Source organism: Vigna unguiculata, chromosome 11 (assembly GCF_037176805.1).
Source record: "Vigna unguiculata cultivar grain cowpea cultivar isolate G323 ecotype 2 chromosome 11, ASM3717680v1, whole genome shotgun sequence".
Lineage (NCBI taxonomy): Eukaryota > Viridiplantae > Streptophyta > Magnoliopsida > Fabales > Fabaceae > Vigna > Vigna unguiculata.
The window spans coordinates 42,832,067-42,855,568 of NC_140802.1; the positions used below are offsets into that span (position 1 = coordinate 42,832,067).

Here is a 23,502-nt window from a genome sequence, read left to right on the forward strand (position 1 = left end):
TATCTAATTTATATGATTGTAATTCAGTATAAGAAAATTTTAAATAATGATTAATTTTAGTAACAAAAATAATTAGTCACTTTATAATAACTAATTTAAATATTAATTTAAAAATAAAAATTTATTGATAACTAAAATAGTTTCAAAAATTATAATTATTCTCTAAATTGATAATTTAAAATAATTTTTATTATGAATTGATTTCTGGTTACTAACATTAGCTATCAAGTTTTAATTATCAAAATAATTTGTTTTTAAATTAGTCATTATCATTAGCTATCAAAGTTTCGGTTACCAAAATAATTAGTCTATAAATTGATCTCTAATTAGAAAACTGTTCTCTAACACTAAAATTGGTCATTGTTTAAGAGTTTTCTTATAGTGATATTATGATGACAATAATTTATATTTTTTATGTTGATAACTTTAGTATATATAGTTTTAATTTGATTAACACAATAACCATCATATATTTATTATGTTTTTAACAATTATTGTATATTACGTATAGTGTTTTATTAGTTTTAAAATAAACATATTGGATATGTGTCATCTTTGATACACGTATCTGTACATCATAGGTGCAAACTAATTAGTAAAATTTTTCTTTGTAATTGAATCAAATATGATTTAACTTAATATAATTATTTAAATTATTTATTATTTATTAAATATATGTGTACTTTTGAAATATTAAATTACTAAAATTAGTAAACATTAATTTATATAATTTGTTTTTAAAAAATATTCTAAAATATGCTATGAAATTACGAATTTTAAAAAAAACTTACCGATTATAAAAGATCAAGAAAGGCTGGATTGAATTGCTAATAGACAAAAGTATAAAAAAAATTTAACTCAATTTAATTTGAATTTTTTTTATTTAGTTTAGTAATGAATTTCTCCAAAGTTCTGTGTATATTTCTAGATATTAAATCCATCTTGATGATCTACTCGGGTTTATAAATACACACACCACTATGAATGCATTAAATTATATAGTTATAATATTTAATAATAATATTGTTTTCAATGATTTATATAACATATTTTGTATTTATTTAACTATTAGATTTATAAAAAATAAACAATAATAAAAACTTAAAATTATTCTTGTGTGTGTATATATAATATCATCAGTTGTTGTGTTGTGTATATGATTAAAGAAATTTTTAATCTAATAATCTTTGAAATAAAATTATTGAATTTTGTTTATTGAATAACATAGTGGCTAGAGAAAATTTTGCTTCTATAACAGGTAGAAAATAATAATTTATCTCAATTTATTGTGGGATCGAAAGTTAATAAATTTGTACCAATCTCATTTTTTTTTTCAGATAGTGAATTGTTTCTCAATTTTATCGGAACTACACACATATAATTTTATATACCTTAAAGGTAACATCTCAATTCGGTATTATTTTATTGTTTTTTATTTGTATTTACGGTGTTATTATTATATTCTATTTCACCAAATTCTTTTAACAAAGGAAAGTATTTAGTGCTGTTTCTAATTTTTAAAGGGTTGTAATACTGTTACATTCTTTTATTTTTAAGACAGTTAAAGAATATTGTTTACAATGTTCTTCCAAAAAAATGTTTACTTCATATTCTTAAAGTTTGAATAGGCTGTGGTAGAATTGCAATCTACTGATTTCTTTTAATTGAGTTTAAACTACATATTATTATTATTATTATTATTATTATTATTATTATTATTTCTATTCTTCTAGTTGTTTAACTACAAAATTAGTTAGTATCATCTGATAATTTAAACATTACCATTTCTAATTTTTCAAATATTTTTTTTATCTCATATTATGATATTATTTATATTTTATTTTCTTACAGGTTATATGGTTTAGATGTGTTGACTTCAACAAGTATATTTGTCATTTTGAATTAATAATAATAATAATAATAATAATAATAATAAAATAATAATAATAATAATAATAATAATAATAATAATAATAATAACCTTCACTCTAACAATCAAAGATGTAAATTATGTTTTCTATTTTACAGTCATTAATTTAAATTATGAAATAAACTTATTTTTTTAATTGAGATTAAAAAGATAGTTAAAATGTCAAGTTTAAGGATTAAAAAAAAGAAACTTGATTTGGGACCAGATTTCCTTAAAAGTTTCGAGATTAACATGTAACATATGAAGATGGGAGAGAATCGTAAGAGTGACAAATTTAAACCAACATAAAAAAATACATATTTACTTTATGTTTCACTAGAAAAATCGAGAAGTGGTATCACAAACTTTGAATTTGTTTCAATAAAATTTCTCCTAAATACTTAAGCCACCTTTTTCGTTCACTAGAATTAGTTTATATATAGATTAGAAATTGTCTTTTCAAGAAATTAATAGAAAAAAAAAATTATGTAAATTAATTTATACATAAAATAGTTTTAACTGATAATTCTTTTTTTTTTCCTTTTTACCGTTTGTTATAGAAAATTAACTCACAGAGACTTTTTTTAATAATAAAATTAACTCTATTCAACACATTCTATTAAATTTATTGAAAATTTAGAAAATGCAATGTGACTTTCTTCTTACTAATATAATGAACCAATAACCAAAAAATATGTTAAAAGAACACATTAAAAAAACTGTCACACCTTTCCTTTCTAATAAATGTTTCGTTATGGAAACTCGTTGTAGTATGGGCAATATAAAAATGAAGTTTCTCTCTTTGGAAAAAGCATTCAAACAGTGGTGACGTTTCTGGATTCTTATCTCACCAGTGTTTGTGAGTGTGTAGAAGTTGATGACATTGCTTCTATTTAAAGCAACTCTCATTCCTAGATGTTGTTGGGATATATATAGTTGTAGTTTTAAATGCTTGCCTTTTGATTAAACCTATTATTATTTCCATGCATTCATTATTATAGTAAGGGAACATGTATATCTATATATGACACTTTTATATATTATAATTTTAGAATTTATATTGTCGACATAAAATATTTTACACTATTAATTATAAAAAATGAGTTAAATATGTTTTTCTCCCTTAATTTTTAGTGAATTTTAGAATTAGTCTATTTCAAAACTTTTTATCAATTTAGTCTTTTATCTTTCAAAATATGTGAATTTAGTCATTTTAATCAAATTTTGTTAGGTTCATTTGATGTTTTGTACGTATTTTCGGATTATATTTGGGTTGTTTATATTGTTTGATACATTTTTTCTTTAATGTTAAGTCAAATATTATTATGAAACGCGCTTGAAATATCAAATAAATTTAACAAAATTTGATTAAAAAAATTAAATTTACGTATTTCGAAAGATAAAAATTTAAATTGAGCCAAAGTTTTAAAATAGACTAATTTCAAAATTCATTAAAAATTAAAAGACAAAAAACATATTTGACCCTTAAAAATTCACAACAAGATGTAACATTGTTTCACATGAAGATTTCTAATTAGATGCTAGTGTAATAACTAAACTTATATATATATATATATATAAATAAGTTTAAGTTATTTCTTACTTTAAGATATTAAAATTGAATTTCAAAATGTGATAAATTGGTAAAATAATAAGTGGAGTTACTATGCACCATTCTGGTGTCATTGTCAAATATTTATGCTAATAATGGTTGGCCAGATGGGCTAGTACTACGCGTCGTCACTCTTCTGAACCGCAAATTATTGCAATTTCTACCTCAAAATAATTACTATTAATGGTTAAACACAATAATTTTGTTTTCCTCATTTAGAAGTTACTGCACATTTCTTTTTAATATTATTTTTCTAAATTAGTTATTGCCAAATTGTTGAAGGTCTTATGGTGAATTTATATATATAAGCACCGAAAATATCACCTCAAGTTAGTTTTACAATTTTGAATTAGATTTTAAATTTATTTCTTAACATAATATTTAAATTATAGATCAGAGTTTATTATAATAAAATTTACTGTTTATTAAATATATTTTTTTTATTTATTATCGAATTATCTATATTATTAATGTTTAATTATATATATATATAATTAAATATGTTTTTTTTCTTAAGTTTAAGTGAAATTTAGAATTAGTCTCTCTTCAAAATTTTAGTCATTCATTTTTTAAAATCCGTGAACAAATTTTTTAACCAAATTTTGTTAAGTTTATATGATATTTTAAGTGTATTTCATAATAGTATTTGAATTATTTACATAGTCTGACACATTTTACATTTTTACTTTAACTTGCATTATTTGACATATTAGTTAATAAATCTCGCATTAACTAAATAAATTTATAAATATAATATTTACTTAGATTTAAAATTTATTACAGATTTTTACAAATTCTCCGTACATTTCTATCAAAAGTAAATTTTCTTATATGCTTAATTTAAAGTAAAATAAATTTACATGTTTCTATTAAATTAGAGATTTATCGGAGTCAGATTCTTATACGTATTTCCTTTTACGTATATGTATATATCCAACCACCAGAGAGTATAGTATAAGTTATGAACAAGACCTTTTATACACACTTTCCAGAACTATTTCCGATAATGCATTTAATGATCTTAGATATGAACTAGAACCAAATACATTTATTTCACTTGAAGAGGACCACACCACATGGAGACAACGAACCGAAAATTTAATAGATTGTAGGGCCACCACCTATATAATACATAATTGAGTATTATTAATGTCATTTTATTTTGAATTTATTAAAACTTAAATCATGTCATTTAAAAATAAATTTTATATAATAATATGTATTTAAGTATTACAATTTTTTTATTATCAATTTTTTTACATGTACTCATAAGATTTTAAAAATTGACCGAGATTATACATTGTATTATCTATAATCATCTCATAAATTTTCTAAGATTTAAATATTTTTTTTGTATTCATTTTTGTTGTGTTTATTCAATTTGATTTTCATTTAATTTTAATGTTTAATTAGATCTTAATTTTTGTCAATTTTAATCAATTTATTATTTTTGTTAATGGCGTTTAAATAGTCAATATATGAACCTTACATGTCATGTGATCAATTCATGTTTCTTTTTTTCTTTTAATTTAATATATCATATTAGTATTGTGTCATGTGTTATTATCAATGTCACGTATAAATTTGTGGTTGTATGATTTCTTTTACTCAATTCTATCTCTATATTCATTATTTTTTGTTTAATTCAATTCCAATTTTTATTAAAATAAAATAATATTGTCCTTTCCAAAATGAGACCAAATTTAATTTTATATAAATGTTATGTTTTTATTTTTATTAAAATTGATGTTTTTATTAATTATTTTTAAAATTCAATTATAAATTATTAAATTTAATTATAAATTTAATATAATTTTTAAATTTAATTATTAAATAAAATAATTATTATAAAAATAGTAGTATAACATTTGTAACATTTATAATTTATATAAAAGTAAAATTTGGTTTTATTTTGGAAAGAACAAAATTATTTCATTTTAACAACTTAATTGAAAAAAAAATTAATATAGATACTAAATTATAAAAAAAGAACAAAACTGTGGATCTACAGTTGACACAATACTAATTTAAAACATGAACAATTTTTTTAATTAAAAAATATTAAAAGTAAATTAAAAGAAATTACAAAATGACATATTACATCTAGGTATTATTAACTATTTAAAAGGCAGAAAAAATTAAATTAATAATAATTAACAAACATTAAAATATAATCAAACACTAAAATCAAATGAAGACCAAATTGACAAGAGACTAAAATAGTATTTAAATCATTTTCTAATTTGATCCCTGATGAGAAGGAAGGAGTTGATGAGAATGATGAACGCCACATGCTACCTTAAACACCTTTCATTAACTGCACATCACAATCACTTTTTATCAACCACCAAGTAGGTGTGTGCATCTTATTAATCATTTTGAAATTTAAAATAATATATTTAAACTAAAATTAATTTTAAAGTGAAATACTCATATAAAGTTATTAAAATTCATTTTTTATGCATATTATAAGGTATACAATTTATAAAATAACTACCGTCTCTACGTATATATATTTTGCTCATATAATTTCTTTTTATCCTTCGTAATCACATATGCTGTCTAACTTTTTTGTTTTTTATAACAAACAATAATAATCAAATTATTCATATTTTTATTAATATAATTTTTAAGATATATATTGTTTGTGATGAAACTTGTTATGCAATGATAAGTTTGGGACAATATCTACTTATAAATTCCTAAATGACGTGGGAAAAAGTTAAGTTATATATATTAGATCAATATTTATTTATAAGAATAATATTTACTCATAAATTAAACGTAAGAGAATTTAACTTATATCATATTAAGAACAACTCTTTAAGCAAATTCTACATAAATTATCTTAATACCTATAGAAGGTAAGAACAAAACACAGTTACAACCAAACACAACAAGAAAATCTTTAATTAGAAAATGATTTTAAAAATAAAAAGTAGTTAGTTAATATAATAACTATTTTAGATACCAATTTACAAAATTAAAAATTATTGATTACTAAAATAGTTACTATTATACATAAAAAATTATAATTAATCAATAAATTGGTCACTAATTAATTAGAGACTAATTTAAAAACTAATTCATTTTAATAACCATAATTTAGGTAACTAATCTTCAATGATCAATTTTCTTTTGGCAGTCAAAACTATGAGAGCTAATCTTGAAGACTAATTTAGTGACCAATTATAATTTTTTATTCATAATATTAATTATTTTAATAACCAATAATTTTTAGTTTTGTAATTTAGTATATAAATTGGTCACTGTAGTTAATAATAATTATGAGTCATTAAAATCGGTCAATATTATAAGTTTTCTTGTAATGAAATAACAGTAATTGAGTTGAAATATTATTAAAAAATTTTAAATTACAAAACTATGATATAATTCACTATAATATGATATAACCCATAATTTATGTTCCTTTTTTTTTTTCTCTTACAGTGTACTCTTATTCAAGTTCTGAAGTCAAATATTAATCACAACTAATAATACAAAATTCCTATTTATATAATAATACCATTATAACTAATTCACTAGAGACGTACTTAGACTAATGAAGACACACATGAACAATATTTTTTAATATTGAGCTTATAAGTCATTTAAACCATCTTTCTAACTTTTAAAGTCTGACTAGGCCTAAGAAATTACAACGTCTAGTCATACTATCACATATATACGGTAGCAGCTATATATCCATTATTCAGCGGTTTGGTATAATTAGATATTTAGAAACTTTTTAGATGAGAATATATATATATATATATTAATAACTAAATTTTGACGTTTTTTCTGAGGTGGTATTTTTAAAATAATTATTTATTTATATTTTAAAATTATTTAAAAAATATCGTTTCAAGTAATAAAAAAATATCAAAATTTAATTTTTAAAAACTAGTATATAATATATATATATATATATATATATATATATATATATATATATATATATATATATATATATATATATATATATATTTATAACACTGGTATTTTGATATCACGTTTTTTTTTATCATCGTCTAATATTACCTTTTACTGTATAAAAGTTAAATTTTGTTAAAGACTTTATAATAATTGTCAAATGATGGTAGGAACATTCTTTTCATGTATAAATTATCTACGTCGGTTAGGGTGGAAGAAGAAGACTTTTGAGCTATGAATTTAACAAATTTCCAGATTGAAAGAGTTAAGTAAACTCCATAACGTAGAGGATGAGGCAGGTGTGTGCTAGTTTTGGTATTTACTGTGTTTTACACATCTGTAGAAAAAAGATGGAAGCTTTGATAATTAAGTGCAGCAGGACGTAGCAGGGTATTATTATCCTAGCGATGCTGTGTGCAAGCCTTTGATTGGTCTATGACAAAAAACATGTGAATGACAGAATGCACAGGGCCCTTTCCTCTTTATGAAACCCAAACTAGTTTCCATATTGAAGTGATGGAGTTAGTTGAGCAAATATAAATAGCGGTTGCTCAGACCTTAAGCAGCTGCAGCCCAAAGGGCCATGGAGATCATGTCAAGCTTAGAGAGAGAGCTGAATGACATGAGGGAGTATTATGAGAGTGGAAAGACTAAGCAAGAATCTTGGAGGGAATCTCAGCTCAAAGGCTTGCGTTCCTTCCTCATGGAAAAACAAGAACATATCATGGAGGCCCTTATGCACGATCTTGGGAAACATCAACTTGAAGCTTTCAGAGACGAGGTATCTTTTCACATATTTCTTCTCCTATTGTATTGAAAGGCTATTCTCGGTGTTTGATATAAATAAGACAAGTTTACTATATTTATGTGATGTTTAGATATTTGATTTTGTATGATTGGATTAAAGTTAAACTACACCTGTATATATATACAATTTCTTACTAGTAAAAACCATTCTGGTGGCAGATAGGGACTTTGATCAAGACCTTAAATCTGGCACTGAAGTCTTTGAAAGCTTGGATGTCAGGCAGAAAGGTAAGATACATGTTCGTACATCCTTCCAAATATTTGAAGATATGACTCTGTGAGCATATACGTATGAAGTAACTAGCCGCCAAATTGATCATTTTGATAGGCAGAATTGCCACAAGTAGCATTGCTCACCAGTGCAGAAATTGTTTCAGAACCACTGGGTCTTGTCCTCATTATTTCGTCTTGGAATTTCCCATTTGGTGAGTCAAACTTTTAGCCAATCTCAGAAACATTTATGAGCAAAATGTGAAGTTTTTTTGTGGTGTGCTCATTCTGGTGATTTATGCAAACGTAGGACTATCCTTGGAGCCACTTATTGGAGCAATAGCTGCGGGAAACGTGGCAATCTTAAAGCCTTCAGAGTTGTCTCCAGCTTCTTCTTCTCTGCTTGCTTCCAGTCTCATCCCTTATTTGGACAATAAAGCCATTAAGGTGATCCAAGGAGGGTCCCAAGAGACCCAACAACTACTGGAGCAAAGATGGGACAAAATCTTCTTCACAGGTAAATGGGTGACTCTTTTTTTGGACAAAATTAATCTGAGTCTTTGTACTTTATGGACCAGAGTCACCATTTTCAAAAAAAACATGCACCAAAACCAATTTTAACTAAGAAGACAAACAAATTTTACTAGTTCTGTCTCTTTTAACAGAAGAAAATGTTTTCTTCAATTGTTGTAAAACTAATGGCAGGAAGTGCACGTGTGGGGCGGATTGTTATGTCTGCTGCTGCGAAGAATTTGACTCCAGTGACTTTGGAGTTGGGTGGAAAATGCCCTGCAGTTGTTGACTCCCTTTCATCTTCCTGGGATATAGAGACCACTGTGAAGAGAATTATTGTGGGAAAATTTGGGGCTTGTGCTGGTCAAGCATGCATAGCCATTGATTATGTTCTTGTAGAAAAGATGTATTGCTCAAAACTGGTACATTCATCCCTTGAACTTTTTCATGTTCACTGATCTCTGTTTCCTCGTTTATATATGATGTTAGTTAGGGGTTTTGTGGTAGCTTATTCTTGTTTCTTTTAGGTGGAACTGATGAAGTTCTGGATCAAGAAAATGTTTGGAGAGAACCCTCAGCATTCCAAAACTATCACCAGGATAGTTAACAAACACCACTTCTCTAGATTGAACAATCTTCTTGCTGATAAAATGGTCAAAGAATCAGTGGTTTATGGTGGCTCAATGGACCAAGAAAACTTGTAATTAACTTTCACTCTTTCCTTTCTCAGCTAGATTTTCTTCCACAGTAATTGTATTTCTGATAAAGTTGGGTTTACTTAGGAGATTTCTCTAACAAATCTATCTGTTACTTTATAAAAACTATATTTATATACATTTAATACTTTTGGAATATAAGCAGTTCAATGCTTTTATATAAAGAAAGTAGAAGTTAACCAAGAATTTAGAATTAGAAATAAAGTCCTAAAACACTCTCTAATCTATTTTCTGGACATACTTATTGTAATTTTCAATAAGTTTAATTAATAAGACAAAATATCAAAGATTCTTACTCATTCTCCTGCAATTAGAATAGATCATTTAGTTTATATATGGATGTATTGCATTTATTAAAATACAGTACTAATTCGTCATGAAGATCAAAAACTGCATATTTACTTAGCCCAAAAATGTTACCTGTGAATTCATGCAGATTTATTGAGCCAACCATCTTGGTGGATCCCCCACTGGACGCAGCAATTATGTCAGAAGAGATTTTTGGTCCATTGCTTCCAATAATTACTGTAACCTTCATGCACACAACCCTCCCAACCAAATTTTAACTCTTTTGGTTACTATCACCACATGCTTGAATCTAAAACTATTTTCCAACTTACCCAATGTCATTATCTTTTCTTTCTTCTGCCATTAATTTGCAGGTAGAGAAGATTGAGGACAGTATTAGATTCATAAGGAGTAGGCCTAAGCCTCTTGCCATTTATGTCTTCACCAAAAACAAAACCCTAGAGAGAAGAATGATATCTGAAACATCATCTGGCAGTATAACTTTCAATGATGCAATACTACAAGTACTAACTAACTGCACTATCTACCATCATTCTACTGGATTTTTTTTTTCATGGTTTAATTAATCTTCTTATTTTTGTTTGTGCAGTATGCAGCTGATTCTCTCCCATTTGGAGGAGTGGGAGAAAGTGGATTTGGCATGTACCATGGGAAGTTCTCCTTTGACACATTTAGCCACCAGAAGGCAATAGTAAGAAGAAGTTTCCTCACAGATTTCTGGTTTAGATATCCTCCATGGACACTAAATAAGTTGCAACTACTTGAAACCTGTTACAATTATGATTATCTGGGGATGCTCCTTGTCATGCTGGGCTTAAAGAGATCATCAAAACGCTTATTTGCAAATCATGTGTAGCTATAGCATCTTACTTACTTTGGTAGTATGAGAAACAAAATACACTGTCATTTGTTTCTTGTAAAAAAACCAGAAAAGTGTAATGTTTTCCTTTTGTTTTCTTATAAAGTCTAATAAAAATGTTCTGTGCAATTAATCATCCGTACTTGTGGTTAACACAATTTGTGTATTAAATTCTTATGCAGCTTTGTTTGACCTTATCTGATTGTCACTGAATTCCATTAGTTTATGAACAAAATTCACATTAAATATTTTTTATATTGTTGTTAAATTAGTATTAGTGAAGTTTTATTTTAATGACTTATATATAATAAAGAATGTGTTATTGTTCATTTTGTTTTGAAGTTTTATTTTAAGGATTTTTATTATTATACAGAGTTTATGTGTATAGTTGTTCAAGAGACCAGTGTAATCATCAAACGATATTTTTCTTACTTTTCCCTTTCTGCTAATTTCTGACAATATTGTTATTTTTCTCTATTATTAGATTTAACAAACATGTAATGTATTTGGTGGATAATAATATTTTGACTACTAAATTTTGATAACTTTCTTTTATAACATGATGTGTCATTTTTTAAGTGGTTTTAGAATATTAAAAATGAAAAAATAAAATAAATTAAAAGTCACTTAGAAAATATCACTTAAAGTTATAAGAGAAAATTGTCAAAATTTAATAATAATAAAAATATTTTCCTATCTTTAATTATTTATAGTAGATGAAGCTTGTCTTCTTAAGGGGTCTCAGCAATCATATGGTGATAAGGTTTCTGCTTTTCCCACCTTTCAGACTTATGGTACTTGTATTTTAAGTTAGTACATGTGGCAGGAACAGAAAGAAAAAATAGAAGAAACTTAATGATTTGAGAGACAGAAAAAAATGTGACATTATACTTTCTTTTTAACAACAAATAACCAAAAAGAAAAAGAAAAAAAAAGAATCACTTCTTTTTTTAAATGTTAATTCACTGAAGTAAAATATATATGTAAAGAGAGATGATAGTAGTGACCATTAGTCAGCAAAACAAATCTCACTACAATCTATTAGGTTTTCTGAATTTAACAACTATATTATTCAATTTAGACATTCATAAATTTGGTTATTTGATAGTAATAATAATTTTGGTTTACTTGGTGCTTATTTCATGATTTGATTAAAATGAAACGAAATAATAAAATATGAGAATCAGAATGGTGTAATAATAAATATCTATTTGAATTATTCTCACATACTACTCACCCATCGTATTAATTATTCTATCCAAGAAAAAACCGTATTTATGAGCATTCAAACTCAATGTTTGGGACCTCGCAAACTAGTGGCAGAGAATTGTGATCGCATAATGGTAGTTGAAAAATACACCGATTGCGGTGGAAAATTCTTTTTAGCAATGTGTTGTTTTATATAAATGTCTTTGCACCTATACGATTGAATCTACTTGATGTGAGTGTCATTAAATATACCAACTTTCTTGTTTACCAGCACACAGATATTGTATTTTCATAATCCAAAACTGCTTTTGCCATACTTGCTTCAGGTGTGAGCTAGGCAAATAGAAAATATAAGTATAAAGGAAATAAAATCTAACAAGCAAAACAAAATTATGGAAAAAACGAGATGAAATGAAGTATAAAAGGAGTCATATGAGAAATGATAATTAAAAAAAAAAATAGAAACTTTGAATTAGAACTAATAATAGTGTTTCAGAAGAATCAGAAACATGCTTTTGTTAGTTTGTAAATAGTGTTTTTGTTAGTTAGAATTTTTGGAAAATATACAGACCATATTCTAATATTGTTGGATAAATTAAAATGGGTAAAATCGATTAATATGGTCAGATATGGAAAAATATTCGCAAACATTCGACTAGAGTCATGAATAATATTTAATTGTTATAATATTTTAAGAATGAAAATACTTCATTAAGGAATAAAAATCCTGGTTATCCTGATTTTCATTATTCTTCTTATGCACTCACAAACATAAACATTCTTTTAAAGGAACATTCTTTTAAAGGAACAAATAAACTGAGGTTTTTAAAGTCCAAAATTAATTAAAAATAAGATAATTTTGTAATATATAAGTGAAGTACAAACTTTATCTTACATATTATTTTTATAGGATTAAATTAAGTTTAAAGTCTACTTTTTTAATATGATATCAGAAATCCATCTATTTTTAGTCCAACTTGACCAAAATGAAAAATGTTATGATATTAGAATCTAAATTTATATTATTATTATTATATAGTAATAATTATAAGACTTCAAGTATGTATTTTTTTAATTTTTAAGCTTACGATTGGTTCAAAAGCTACCGGTTCAACCGTGTATAACTGAGGTAAATAAGACTGTTTTTTTATTATGTCTGCAAATAGGTTATAATAAGAAAGTTATATTTACTTTTGAATGGAGTAATTGTTTTAAAAAAACTCTAATCTCAAATTTAGCATTCCATATAATTATTTTACAAAAACGTTTTAATCTCTTCTTAAACACTTCCTCTTAAACTATGTTTTTTAGTCTGTCTATAAATGAAGGAGGCAATTATGCAATTATAATCTTCTACAGTTGTAATTTGTAAAACAGATATATCGTAGCTGTTCTTAGTTTTGTAAAGGAACAGGCCAGATAAGAAGTAAATTTTTAACTGATAAAAAAACTTTCATAATACATAATATAAAAATAAGAAAAAATTATAAATTGTACGGTGAGATAAGTTTTTAGATTTGATATCCAAAATTTTATTTATCCTAAAAAATAATTATAAATTATATAATTTAGAAATTATCTTGTTTTCATATTTGTACATCTCGGTACTTGCAGGATCATCTCGGTAATGTGTACGAACAAAAAATATCAAAATTTAAGAAACAATATTAAATATAAAGAAAATAAGCATACAAATTTATGAAGCGCAGATTGATGAAAAGAGCCTATAATACAACAAGTTCCCAAAATCATGACACAATATCCTTATTAGTAATCACTAATAAAACTCATCCTAAACTAAAATCCAAATGCTGATATTCAGAATTACCTCATAAATACTACCATCGATCTAATCAACATGCTATTCCACTCATTGAAACAAACAAAAAAAATTTAAGACCAGGCAATACAAACAGATCCTATGCTTGCTGTAAAGATTGCGAAGTTCTCTGCCAAAGGGACCGTCCTAAAATGGAACTTCCATGCGTCGAAAGATATGCAGCATTCAATCTGGCAAAGCAACCAAAGATCCGTCAGAAACACATATTGAGCCAAATATATGCAGTTTTTTCTTTTTTGTGAAAGCAAATATATATTCTTTTTAAGGTGTTTATAGTTTTTGAAATGAAAAGGAAGAGAGAAGGGGGTGCAAGAAGCTTACTTGTCAACATCAGGCAATGCCAGAGGATCATACGACTCCTCCACAGGTATAGATACTGACATGTCTTGACCACCTTCAACCTGAATAGTAAGCAACCAATATGTATGAGAAAACCCAAAAACATTCTCTTCCGTGACATTTATATGTAAATTTACCTGTTGAGGGTATTGTGCAGAATAACCAGCGTATGCACCATAAGCATACAAGGAGGGATCATGAGCAGCACCATAAGCATATGCCTCGTAACCCTGTCCATATCCATAATAGGCACTCCATTGATTTGGATCCATCTGAGCGCCCCAGCCACTGGGTACATCCTAGAATTGTTTCAACTTTTTTTGTTAGAGCTAACATAATCGGAGATCAGATCAGATAATCTAACAAACACTAAAAATGAATCCACATATAAGTTACTAATAGAGCAGATCAGATAATCTTATACTTATTGTAACAAGAGAATCCCAAAATCATTAATGTAAAACTTTATAAATATTTCAGAGTGATGAAAGCTCATTAAGGTATGGGATCCAGTAGAAAAAGCTAAGCCACCAATTGAGTTGAACTCAACTCAATTTAATTTCCTAACTGAATGAAATTCAATCATGCTCTCAGTCTACAAACAGAGAATTCACATGTAACTGCTACAGCTATCACTAAATTATACAGTGTCATTTTAACTTCAACCAAAACCACCCCGCTTTGAGTCAATGTTTATATTTCTCATTGTCTTTCCTTGTCTCAGCACATATCATCACAATGTCCGTATCTTTTTCTCCTTGGGTGAATGAAAGTAGTATGGGGAGGGGAAGGGTCGGATATGCAATTGTAGTAACTTACTGATGAAAGACCTCAATACAAACATAGAAATTTCGGAAGACTTAATAAGTTGTATACATTGCCATGATTTTTTAAATTAAAATAAAAATGAATTATGTATGACAAACAACACAGGCCAGTGTCACCATGACAAAACAAACAGTTATTTTGTCAAAAACATGAATAATTTCCAAATGAAAAATCACCTGTCTAGCTGTCAAGGTACTAGCCCAAGAAATTTGGATCACTTGTTGACCTATTATCTTTCCCTGCATCCTCTGAATCGCATCTTCAGCAGAGGCTCTACAGACAATAGCCATGGAGGAGATTAAAAGGCTAATTAATAACAAGAAAAAGCAGAAGGAGAAGAAACTAAGATTGATGAAAGACCTCATAAGATGCAGAGTAACATGACATCAGGCCACATGAAACTTATTGCCTTGGAAAGGGGTAGCAACAGTCAAAATCATATCATTTATCCTTTGAGTTTCGAAATATTAGAGCAACCCCATAAAGATTCACATGTTAAAGTTTAAGGGTAAAAAACAAAACCTAGTTCCAAATTGAACATAACCATATCCTTTGCCCGCATAAATTTTGACCGACACAATATCTCCAAATTGCATAAAGGTTTGCTTAAGCTCCTCCTCTGTCACATTAAGATCCAAATTACCAATACAAATCTGCAATACAAACAGATATAAGTAAGAGTACCATAAATCACATACAGTGTAATCAACCATTTTTGTTCTAGAAAGTGTGTAATGCCATCTTGTCCGTCCCTAAAGTTAAAGAAATTTCTTAAAATTACCAGATGTCTCATTCAAACTCATAAACTTAACGACAAATTATATTTTCATCCTCAAACATATCATAATATTATTATTCAAGTTTCACATTTTTTAGAATTTTGGACTATAATGAGACCTACGGATTTCACTTTCAAGGACATGTTAGAAGTTTCTGTTACAGCACTATACGCTTTCACGGATAAAATGTGTGGTGTACTCATCACATAAATTATTGGTCAACGAGAATCCGACTTACAGTGGTATTATTCACATCATTTTCTGGCGCAACAGTATTCACTGGAGCAGTATATGCAGGAAATTGATACATTGCTGCAAAGTAATCCACAATTAAGCGTGTTTTTAAGTTATAATTATGAACGGAACGAAGGGTTGTATGCTTGTACTGCAGTACTCACCTTTAGGTGGAGCATATTGGTTTTGAAAAGAAGCGTTCTTTTTAGGAGTAGCGGCGCTGATACGCATAGGGCGCGTGGAGCAATAAACGCCGTTCATTTCAGTCATGGCGCGGTTCCTCTGCGTCTCGTCGGTGAACTTAACAAAGCCATAGCCCTTGGAGCGGCCGGTGGCGGGGTCAGTGACAACTTTAGCCCCTTTGACAGAAGGATAATGGGCCCGGAAAGTTTCCTGGAGGAGGAAGTCGGTGACGTCGGGGGCGAGATCGCCGACGAAGATGGAATGGTCGGGCCCAGAGTCTCCGAAAGAGGCCCAATTAAGCCGGAAGGTCTGTTCCGTACCGGGCATTTGGGTGCCGTTGTAGGTGCGGAGAAAGGCCTCCGCCGCCGCGTGAGAAACGAACTCCACGAAGCCGTAGCCCTCAGGCTGGCCCGTCATCTTGTTGCGAATGATTTTGATGGAAACCACTTCGCCACTGTGGGCGAAGCACTGCGAGAGGTACGACTCCTCCACCCAGTACTGCAAATCGCCAATCCAAAGAGTTCGCACTTCCTCGATCGCCGCCGACGCCATCTTCCACCGTCGCGCCGCTGATTATGCTTCAACCTCCCTTGGGTTTTTTTTCCGATGGTCAGAGATTAAGGCTGCTTTAAAATTCAAACTGTGATATGGGTATGGGCCGGCTTATGCAGAGCCCAGCTAAACAAGGGTTGTAGAGTAGCCCATATTCTGGCTGTGCGTCATGTCATATTGTTCGTTTCAAAATAAATGAAATCTAAAGTTTTTATAAAAAAAAAATTATTTACTAAAATAAGTTTATCTTCTTATTATAGTTTTTTAAATAAATTTTAAATGAAATAATTATAACGTTTTAAACATGCCAGTCAACATTTTCAAAAATAAAAAGTCTTAAATAAGTAAAACATGCAACGTGTAAACAAATTTATTTGTTGTCGATAAAATTCATTGAAAATTTTTATTTCATCGATGAATTTATTTTTCCCAAAAAAATTATGTCACAATAAATCATATTCAAGCATATAAGTCCATCAACCCACTTGACTCATATTTACATTGTAATACATCAAACTAGAACAAGACCTCAAGAGATTTTCTTAAAAGCTTGTCTAGTGAGTAAAGCCTCTCAAGCTCTTTTGAAACTCAATAATATTTTAGGCAAAAACTGGTTGGCTTGCCTTGTAAGTCTTCACAATTTTAGAAACTATACTGATGTATCATATCATCAATTCGTCTACTTGTACAATTTGTTTCCTTCCCAATGTTAAAAATACTACAATCTAGTTCAAAGATACATCCAAATAGAACCGATTTACAAAAATAAATCTCAAAGATAAAATCAATTATTCACAAAGTCATACCAACTTCTCAAAATTATATTTCTCAATCACAATTTTAATTAAAATTCAGTCATACCAATCAAATCAACATGTTGCAATCCTTACCATGCAGACATCGATCACAACATCCTATTGTTAGATTATTCAATCAAAACATTACTTAGGAAAAGAACTAGCTTCCATTTCCTCGGTACAAAATTTTAACTAAACCTTTTGTGTCAAAAGTTCTAAAACTACTAAAAAAACTCATATTATTTTTTTGTCAATTTTGTTTTGAGCATTTTTTTGAAGGAAATAATTATAAATTTTGTTGTGAAATTTTTTTTACAAGAAATTACTACCAATTTTCTTACAAAATATTTTGTGTTAAATTTTGTAGGAAAATTTTACAAATTTTATAATTTTGTGAGAAATGATTATCCACGAAGGAATTATCTGCTAACTAAAACTCTTAAAAAATCATAGAAAACAGTCTTTTTTACAAATTCTTTTAAAAAATTTGTAAAAAAAACCTCATGTAATATGAAAATTTCTAGTAGTATAACTCCCACATGATACTTTATTTATATATAAAAAAATCAGATCAATAATTTAAACATATCTAATGATTTAAACATATCCTAATGACTATAAGCAAATAAATATTTATCTTGAACTCTTTTAATCCACATTACACATATATATCACATGCCAAAAATTTAAATTACTCAAGAAAAGAAATCTGATCACAAATCGGACAAGGTAGATTGGTTGTACTCTAAGCAAAAATTCTTATGACATTCTATGATTTTCAAAGAGATAAAAAATGAGATAAGAAAATATAAATAAATAGAAAAAATATACATAATACTTTTTACAGAGAAGATAGTTTTTAAAAAATAAAAGTCGAATAATTAAATTTTTCATTTATAATTAAATTTTTAATAATAAAATAATCGAGTTTTATCTATAAATTTATTTGTACTCTAGCTATTTGCTGTATCTTACATATACAACTATACATGTATATGTTACCGATAGATGAAAATAAAAGAAAATTTTCACTTGAGTATAAAAATAAAAGTAAGGATGAACTTCTTCTATTTTCAAGATGAGAAATTGATAGGCAATCTCCTGTCATCCTTTTACATATTGTTCAAATTATTTAACTACTTTTTATTAATTGTCTATTTTAAATTATTTCTTAAATAATAACTAAATCTTACAAAAGAAAAGAAACCACAACACGAATTTGGTACAGAATTTCGACCAATTTTTGACAGAAAAACATGAACAATATTCGAATTAGACTTCCAAAATAACTGATTCTAAATGTTTTCAAATGGGGCTACTTCAGTAAGTTTTGTTGGAAGGCTGCTATCGCGGGGAAAAAGAAATTCTTGGACAGTAATCTTTAGGAAAAATATGATTTGGCTTCAAACCCTCACTATCTATGCACTCTCACCAAAACTTTCCGTACATACACTTTCACTAAATTAATCAGCTTAATGCATGTTTGGTTAATAACACAAGTTATTGCTTTCTTATTTAACAACTTTTACAATTACTATCTGATAGAACTAAACGCAGTTTCGAACTGCATTTATTCTTATTTATATTATTATTTTATTTAGGGCATGGTTTGAGTTTTTTTCAACGTACTCATTAGTGCTATTTGACTTGACACGTGTTAAGAGGAGAATGGAAAATTTAAAATAGGTTCTGATGCCACAAAAAATGGAAATAAGAGAGAAGAAAAAACGACGTGTTTTCTTTTTCTTTTTTAATTTCTGGTTATTTAAAACCATCTAGAAAAGATAATATAATATCATTTCATCTATATTTTTTTCCTAAATCTAAATGTTATTTAGCATTTTGAGCACATGATTCGTGAATTTCATGGCGATCGTAATTTCATAATGAAAAGAGGAAATGGAATCCAACATCTGTGGTAATAATGTATATTTATAAGAAGAGAATAATATTACACACTTCTCGATTAAAACCAATACAAACGCATGGGCTACACTGCAGTCAGAATACAACTCCCACTTCAGTGTAGACCCTATTATTAATGAATGAGTAATTACAAAACAACTGCAACAATGTTCAACGTGATTTATTGGAAAAAAAAAATCAAATTATGATTTAGCCAGAAGCTTAATACGCGGGAGGCGGGGGTGAGTTATAGAGGTAGGGGTAGTATGGTGGAGGAGGAGAAGGAGAAGGGGGAGGTGGAGACTTGTAATAATATGGTGGAGGCGGAGAAGGAGACGGTGGAGGAGGTGATTTGTAGTAATATGGTGGAGGAGGTGACGGAGAAGGTGGAGGGGGAGACTTATATACGTATGGAGGAGGTGGTGAAGGGGAAGGTGGTGGTGGAGACTTGTAGTAATATGGTGGAGGAGGTGAAGGCGATGGTGGGGGCGGGGACTTGTAGTAGTATGGAGGAGGAGGTGAGGGAGAAGGTGGGGGTGGAGACTTGTAGTAATACGGAGGAGGTGGTGAAGGTGATGGTGGGGGCGGGGACTTGTAGTAGTATGGAGGAGGAGGTGATGGAGATGGAGGTGGTGGGGACTTATATACATATGGTGGAGGAGGTGAGGGAGATGGTGGTGGTGGGGATTTGTAGTAATATGGAGGAGGTGGTGAAGGTGATGGTGGAGGTGGGGACTTGTAGTAGTATGGTGGAGGAGGTGAAGGAGAGGGTGGGGGAGGGGACTTGTAGTAGTATGGTGGAGGAGGTGAAGGAGAGGGTGGGGGTGGAGATTTGTAGTAATATGGAGGAGGAGGTGACGGGGATGGAGGTGGTGGTGATTTATAGTAGTATGGTGGAGGAGGTGAGGGAGATGGTGGGGGTGGAGACTTATAGTAATATGGAGGAGGTGGTGAAGGTGATGGTGGTGGCGGGGACTTGTAATAGTATGGAGGAGGTGGTGACGGGGATGGAGGTGGTGGTGACTTGTAGACATATGGGGGAGGAGGTGAGGGAGATGGTGGAGGAGGGGACTTGTAGTAGTATGGAGGAGGAGGTGATGGAGATGGAGGTGGTGGTGACTTGTAGACATACGGTGGAGGAGGTGAGGGAGATGGTGGTGGTGGGGACTTGTAGTAGTATGGAGGAGGTGGGGATGGAGATGGAGGTGGTGGTGACTTATAGACATATGGTGGAGGAGGTGAGGGAGATGGTGGTGGTGGGGACTTGTAGTAGTACGGAGGAGGAGGTGAGGGAGATGGTGGTGGTGGAGACTTGTAGTAATACGGAGGAGGAGGGGAAGGTGATGGTGGGGGTGGAGACTTATAGTAGTATGGAGGAGGTGGTGATGGAGAAGGTGGTGGTGGTGACTTATAGACATATGGAGGAGGTGGAGAAGGAGATGGAGGTGGAGGTGATTTGTAATAGTATGGTGGGTATTTATGCACATATGGAGGAGGTGGTGGTGATGGAGAAGGTGGAGGTGGCGATTTGTAGTAATATGGAGGTGCGTTGTAATAATAAGGAGGTGTTTGTTTTGGATAGTTGTTCCATGGTTGGCCATAGTAAGGCTTATAATCATCAGCAGCAACAGTGATAGCCATAAGGCAAATTGCGAATGCAAGGATCAAACGAGGCCATTGCCTCGTTCCCATCTTCTTTGAATGTGAAAACTTTCTTATTATGTTTTACTTTCTTGGTTTCCAAAGTATTGATTTGAAGGGTTTATATAGTGTTTAGGTTCAGTGATGGCTGGTAGGATATCTTTGTTTGATGACACACTGGCATATATATATATTTTAACATTTCAAGTTGATGTTATGGTTTGCCATTAAACGATTTCATATTTTCCTGAGGATGGTGTGAACAAAGTCAAGAAGAGAGTAGGTGATGGCGTGGTTGAATGAGCTCCCGTTACATTTAAACAAATATATATAGAAGCGCGTCGTCACAGCAGACAAAACTGATTATTTCCTTTGTCTTTTCACCAAGAACTAATTCCTGGAGTGTGAAACAGATGATAAAGTCAAATGCAATATCACTTCCTGCAATTCTCTAATATGTCTTTCTTTATCATTAGCCTCACTTCTTTCTTCCTAATAATAATGCCATGTTTCCGGATTATAAAAACATGAGCTTATCTTTGTTATCTTGTTGCTCTTCAAATTATGCTTTTATCGTCGGTGAAAACTGCTTCAGGTTACAAGACATGTTTTCTTGGTATTATCAAACTAACGTACTTGACAAACGTTAACTCGTACTTAAAAAAATTGTTTTTTTGACTCGGTATAATTACTTTTTATGCCGGTAAACCTACTTTGTTTGTTTTAATCAACATCACGTGTGTATACCTTATGCCTTTTTTTTTCACCACCAGAGAATTTTGTTCCGACAGATTCTTTGATCAATTCCACCCTGCAACTGGATTTTTTTTTTTTTAACTTGAAAGCTGTAAATGAATTTGCTGTAAATGAATTTGCGAGTTTGAAAGCTGATGTATATATCCTAATTAAAGAAAAAGTCTAGGCGGCGAAATTTTGATCGATTTTCGGAAGATATGTTGTAATGCTATTTATTTCTTTAATTTTAGATTGATCGTTCAATTATTATTATTTAATGCATTGTTTAATTTTTCTGTTAGAGCAACGTATTGTTTATTTGATTTGATACATCAAGGCAATAAAAATACTTTGATTAACACGTTTCTTGCTTGATCGATGCACGTCTTAAGTTAATCTGATTAGTCTCTTTAACTACCAGATAATTCATTTTTCGCGATTTTCTCTCTCCAAATTTCATCAAATTAATTAAAAATTAATCCCGGTTGTAATCTTCTATTACCACCCATTTGATTCGATTTACATATTATTGTTCAGCGAATTCATGACACAGTTAATTTTTTAGTTACTTAGACATGGTACAAAGTTTCTGTCACAAATGGAAAGATCAGCATTGAAGGTAAATGGTCTGAAGAACAATTTCCTAATACGTTTTTCTCTCAACTTGTGTATTTATTTTTCTTTGTTGATTGGAAAATCATGCATAATAATATAATATATACTATTTTGCGAAGAACTTTTCATCCCAATAAAGCCGCTGTACAAATATATATACATGCATATTTGTTTGACATGGAATTTGTCCTTTTTCACTGGCCAAAATAATTATTGCATAATCATATAGTTCACTTTGATTTTCTTTGAATTTGCGACATAAATATATGATTCTATATCTGTCCAAAGCTAAATTAATTAGCTTGGCACGTTGTTCTGTGCACTGTATCCAGGTCATTTTTGAAGACTTTCTTTGACATATATCGTGCGGAAAAACACTGTTTTTCTGAATTGTGAGTAAGCCATCGTGGCCCAATTTGCTAGATTTCCTTGCCCATACGTTCACACTTTTGTTGGCAAGCTTAGAGATTTTTCTAAGTGTTTAAAGTGTAGTAATTTCTAGAAGTAATGCTCATAAATTAGGTTATTCATCGAAAAATCTTGAGAAAAATATATGTCAAGTGCAAGTTAGACTGAAACTTGTTTTCGAAGGAATTTAAGGTGTTGCGCTTAACTCTTTCTCTATCTTAGAAAACTTCTGTGGAGTATTTAAGTATATGTTGTTCCCTTGCTGTTAGGTTTAGAGAGGAAATTTTATCGGAGAGATAGAACACAAATGAAACTTGAGTCTAATCACATAAAACATTCACACCACTTTCAACCCAAAATTTTAAGACGATAAATTTAGTTTATGGATTTTTATTTTTATATAGTGTTCAACTTTCTCATTTCTAGTCAATAAAATTTAGCTCACACTTAGATTCCTAACACTTGTCCAATCTAATCACGTTTCCATATTTCTGTAGTGGTGAGATTTATTTTAGTTAGTGTAGCATATTCATATTCTAACTTATGAATTAACCGTTATATGTATATAC

General features: G+C 29.5%; 3 protein-coding genes across 3 annotated transcripts; 2 read left to right on the plus strand and 1 right to left on the minus strand.

The window, feature by feature from the left end:
• Window positions 1–7,901: 7,901 nt before the first annotated feature.
• On the plus strand, window positions 7,902–11,004 carry LOC114168619 (aldehyde dehydrogenase family 3 member F1-like). The gene is made up of 9 exons (XM_028053505.2): window positions 7,902–8,235; window positions 8,421–8,489; window positions 8,590–8,686; window positions 8,782–8,988; window positions 9,177–9,406; window positions 9,512–9,684; window positions 10,137–10,227; window positions 10,363–10,512; window positions 10,599–11,004. Exons 1-9 carry the CDS (start codon window positions 8,038–8,040, stop codon window positions 10,863–10,865), a joined length of 1,482 nt encoding a protein of 493 aa, XP_027909306.1. The 5' UTR covers window positions 7,902–8,037; the 3' UTR covers window positions 10,866–11,004.
• Window positions 11,005–13,787: 2,783 nt separating this feature from the next.
• On the minus strand, window positions 13,788–16,896 carry LOC114168316 (polyadenylate-binding protein RBP47B'-like). Its single transcript, XM_028053079.2, has 7 exons — window positions 16,262–16,896; window positions 16,102–16,175; window positions 15,607–15,737; window positions 15,261–15,357; window positions 14,394–14,555; window positions 14,239–14,318; window positions 13,788–14,087 (listed from the first exon to the last, which is right to left on the minus strand). The coding sequence occupies exons 1-7, from the start codon at window positions 16,830–16,832 to the stop codon at window positions 13,997–13,999; spliced, it is 1,206 nt and encodes a 401-aa protein (XP_027908880.1). The 5' UTR covers window positions 16,833–16,896; the 3' UTR covers window positions 13,788–13,996.
• A 2,653-nt stretch (window positions 16,897–19,549) lies between these two features.
• Window positions 19,550–21,245, plus strand: LOC146881918 (uncharacterized). The gene has a single exon (XM_085668929.1). The coding sequence runs from the start codon at window positions 19,801–19,803 to the stop codon at window positions 21,166–21,168; it is 1,368 nt and encodes a 455-aa protein (XP_085525055.1). The 5' UTR covers window positions 19,550–19,800; the 3' UTR covers window positions 21,169–21,245.
• Window positions 21,246–23,502: the final 2,257 nt, after the last annotated feature.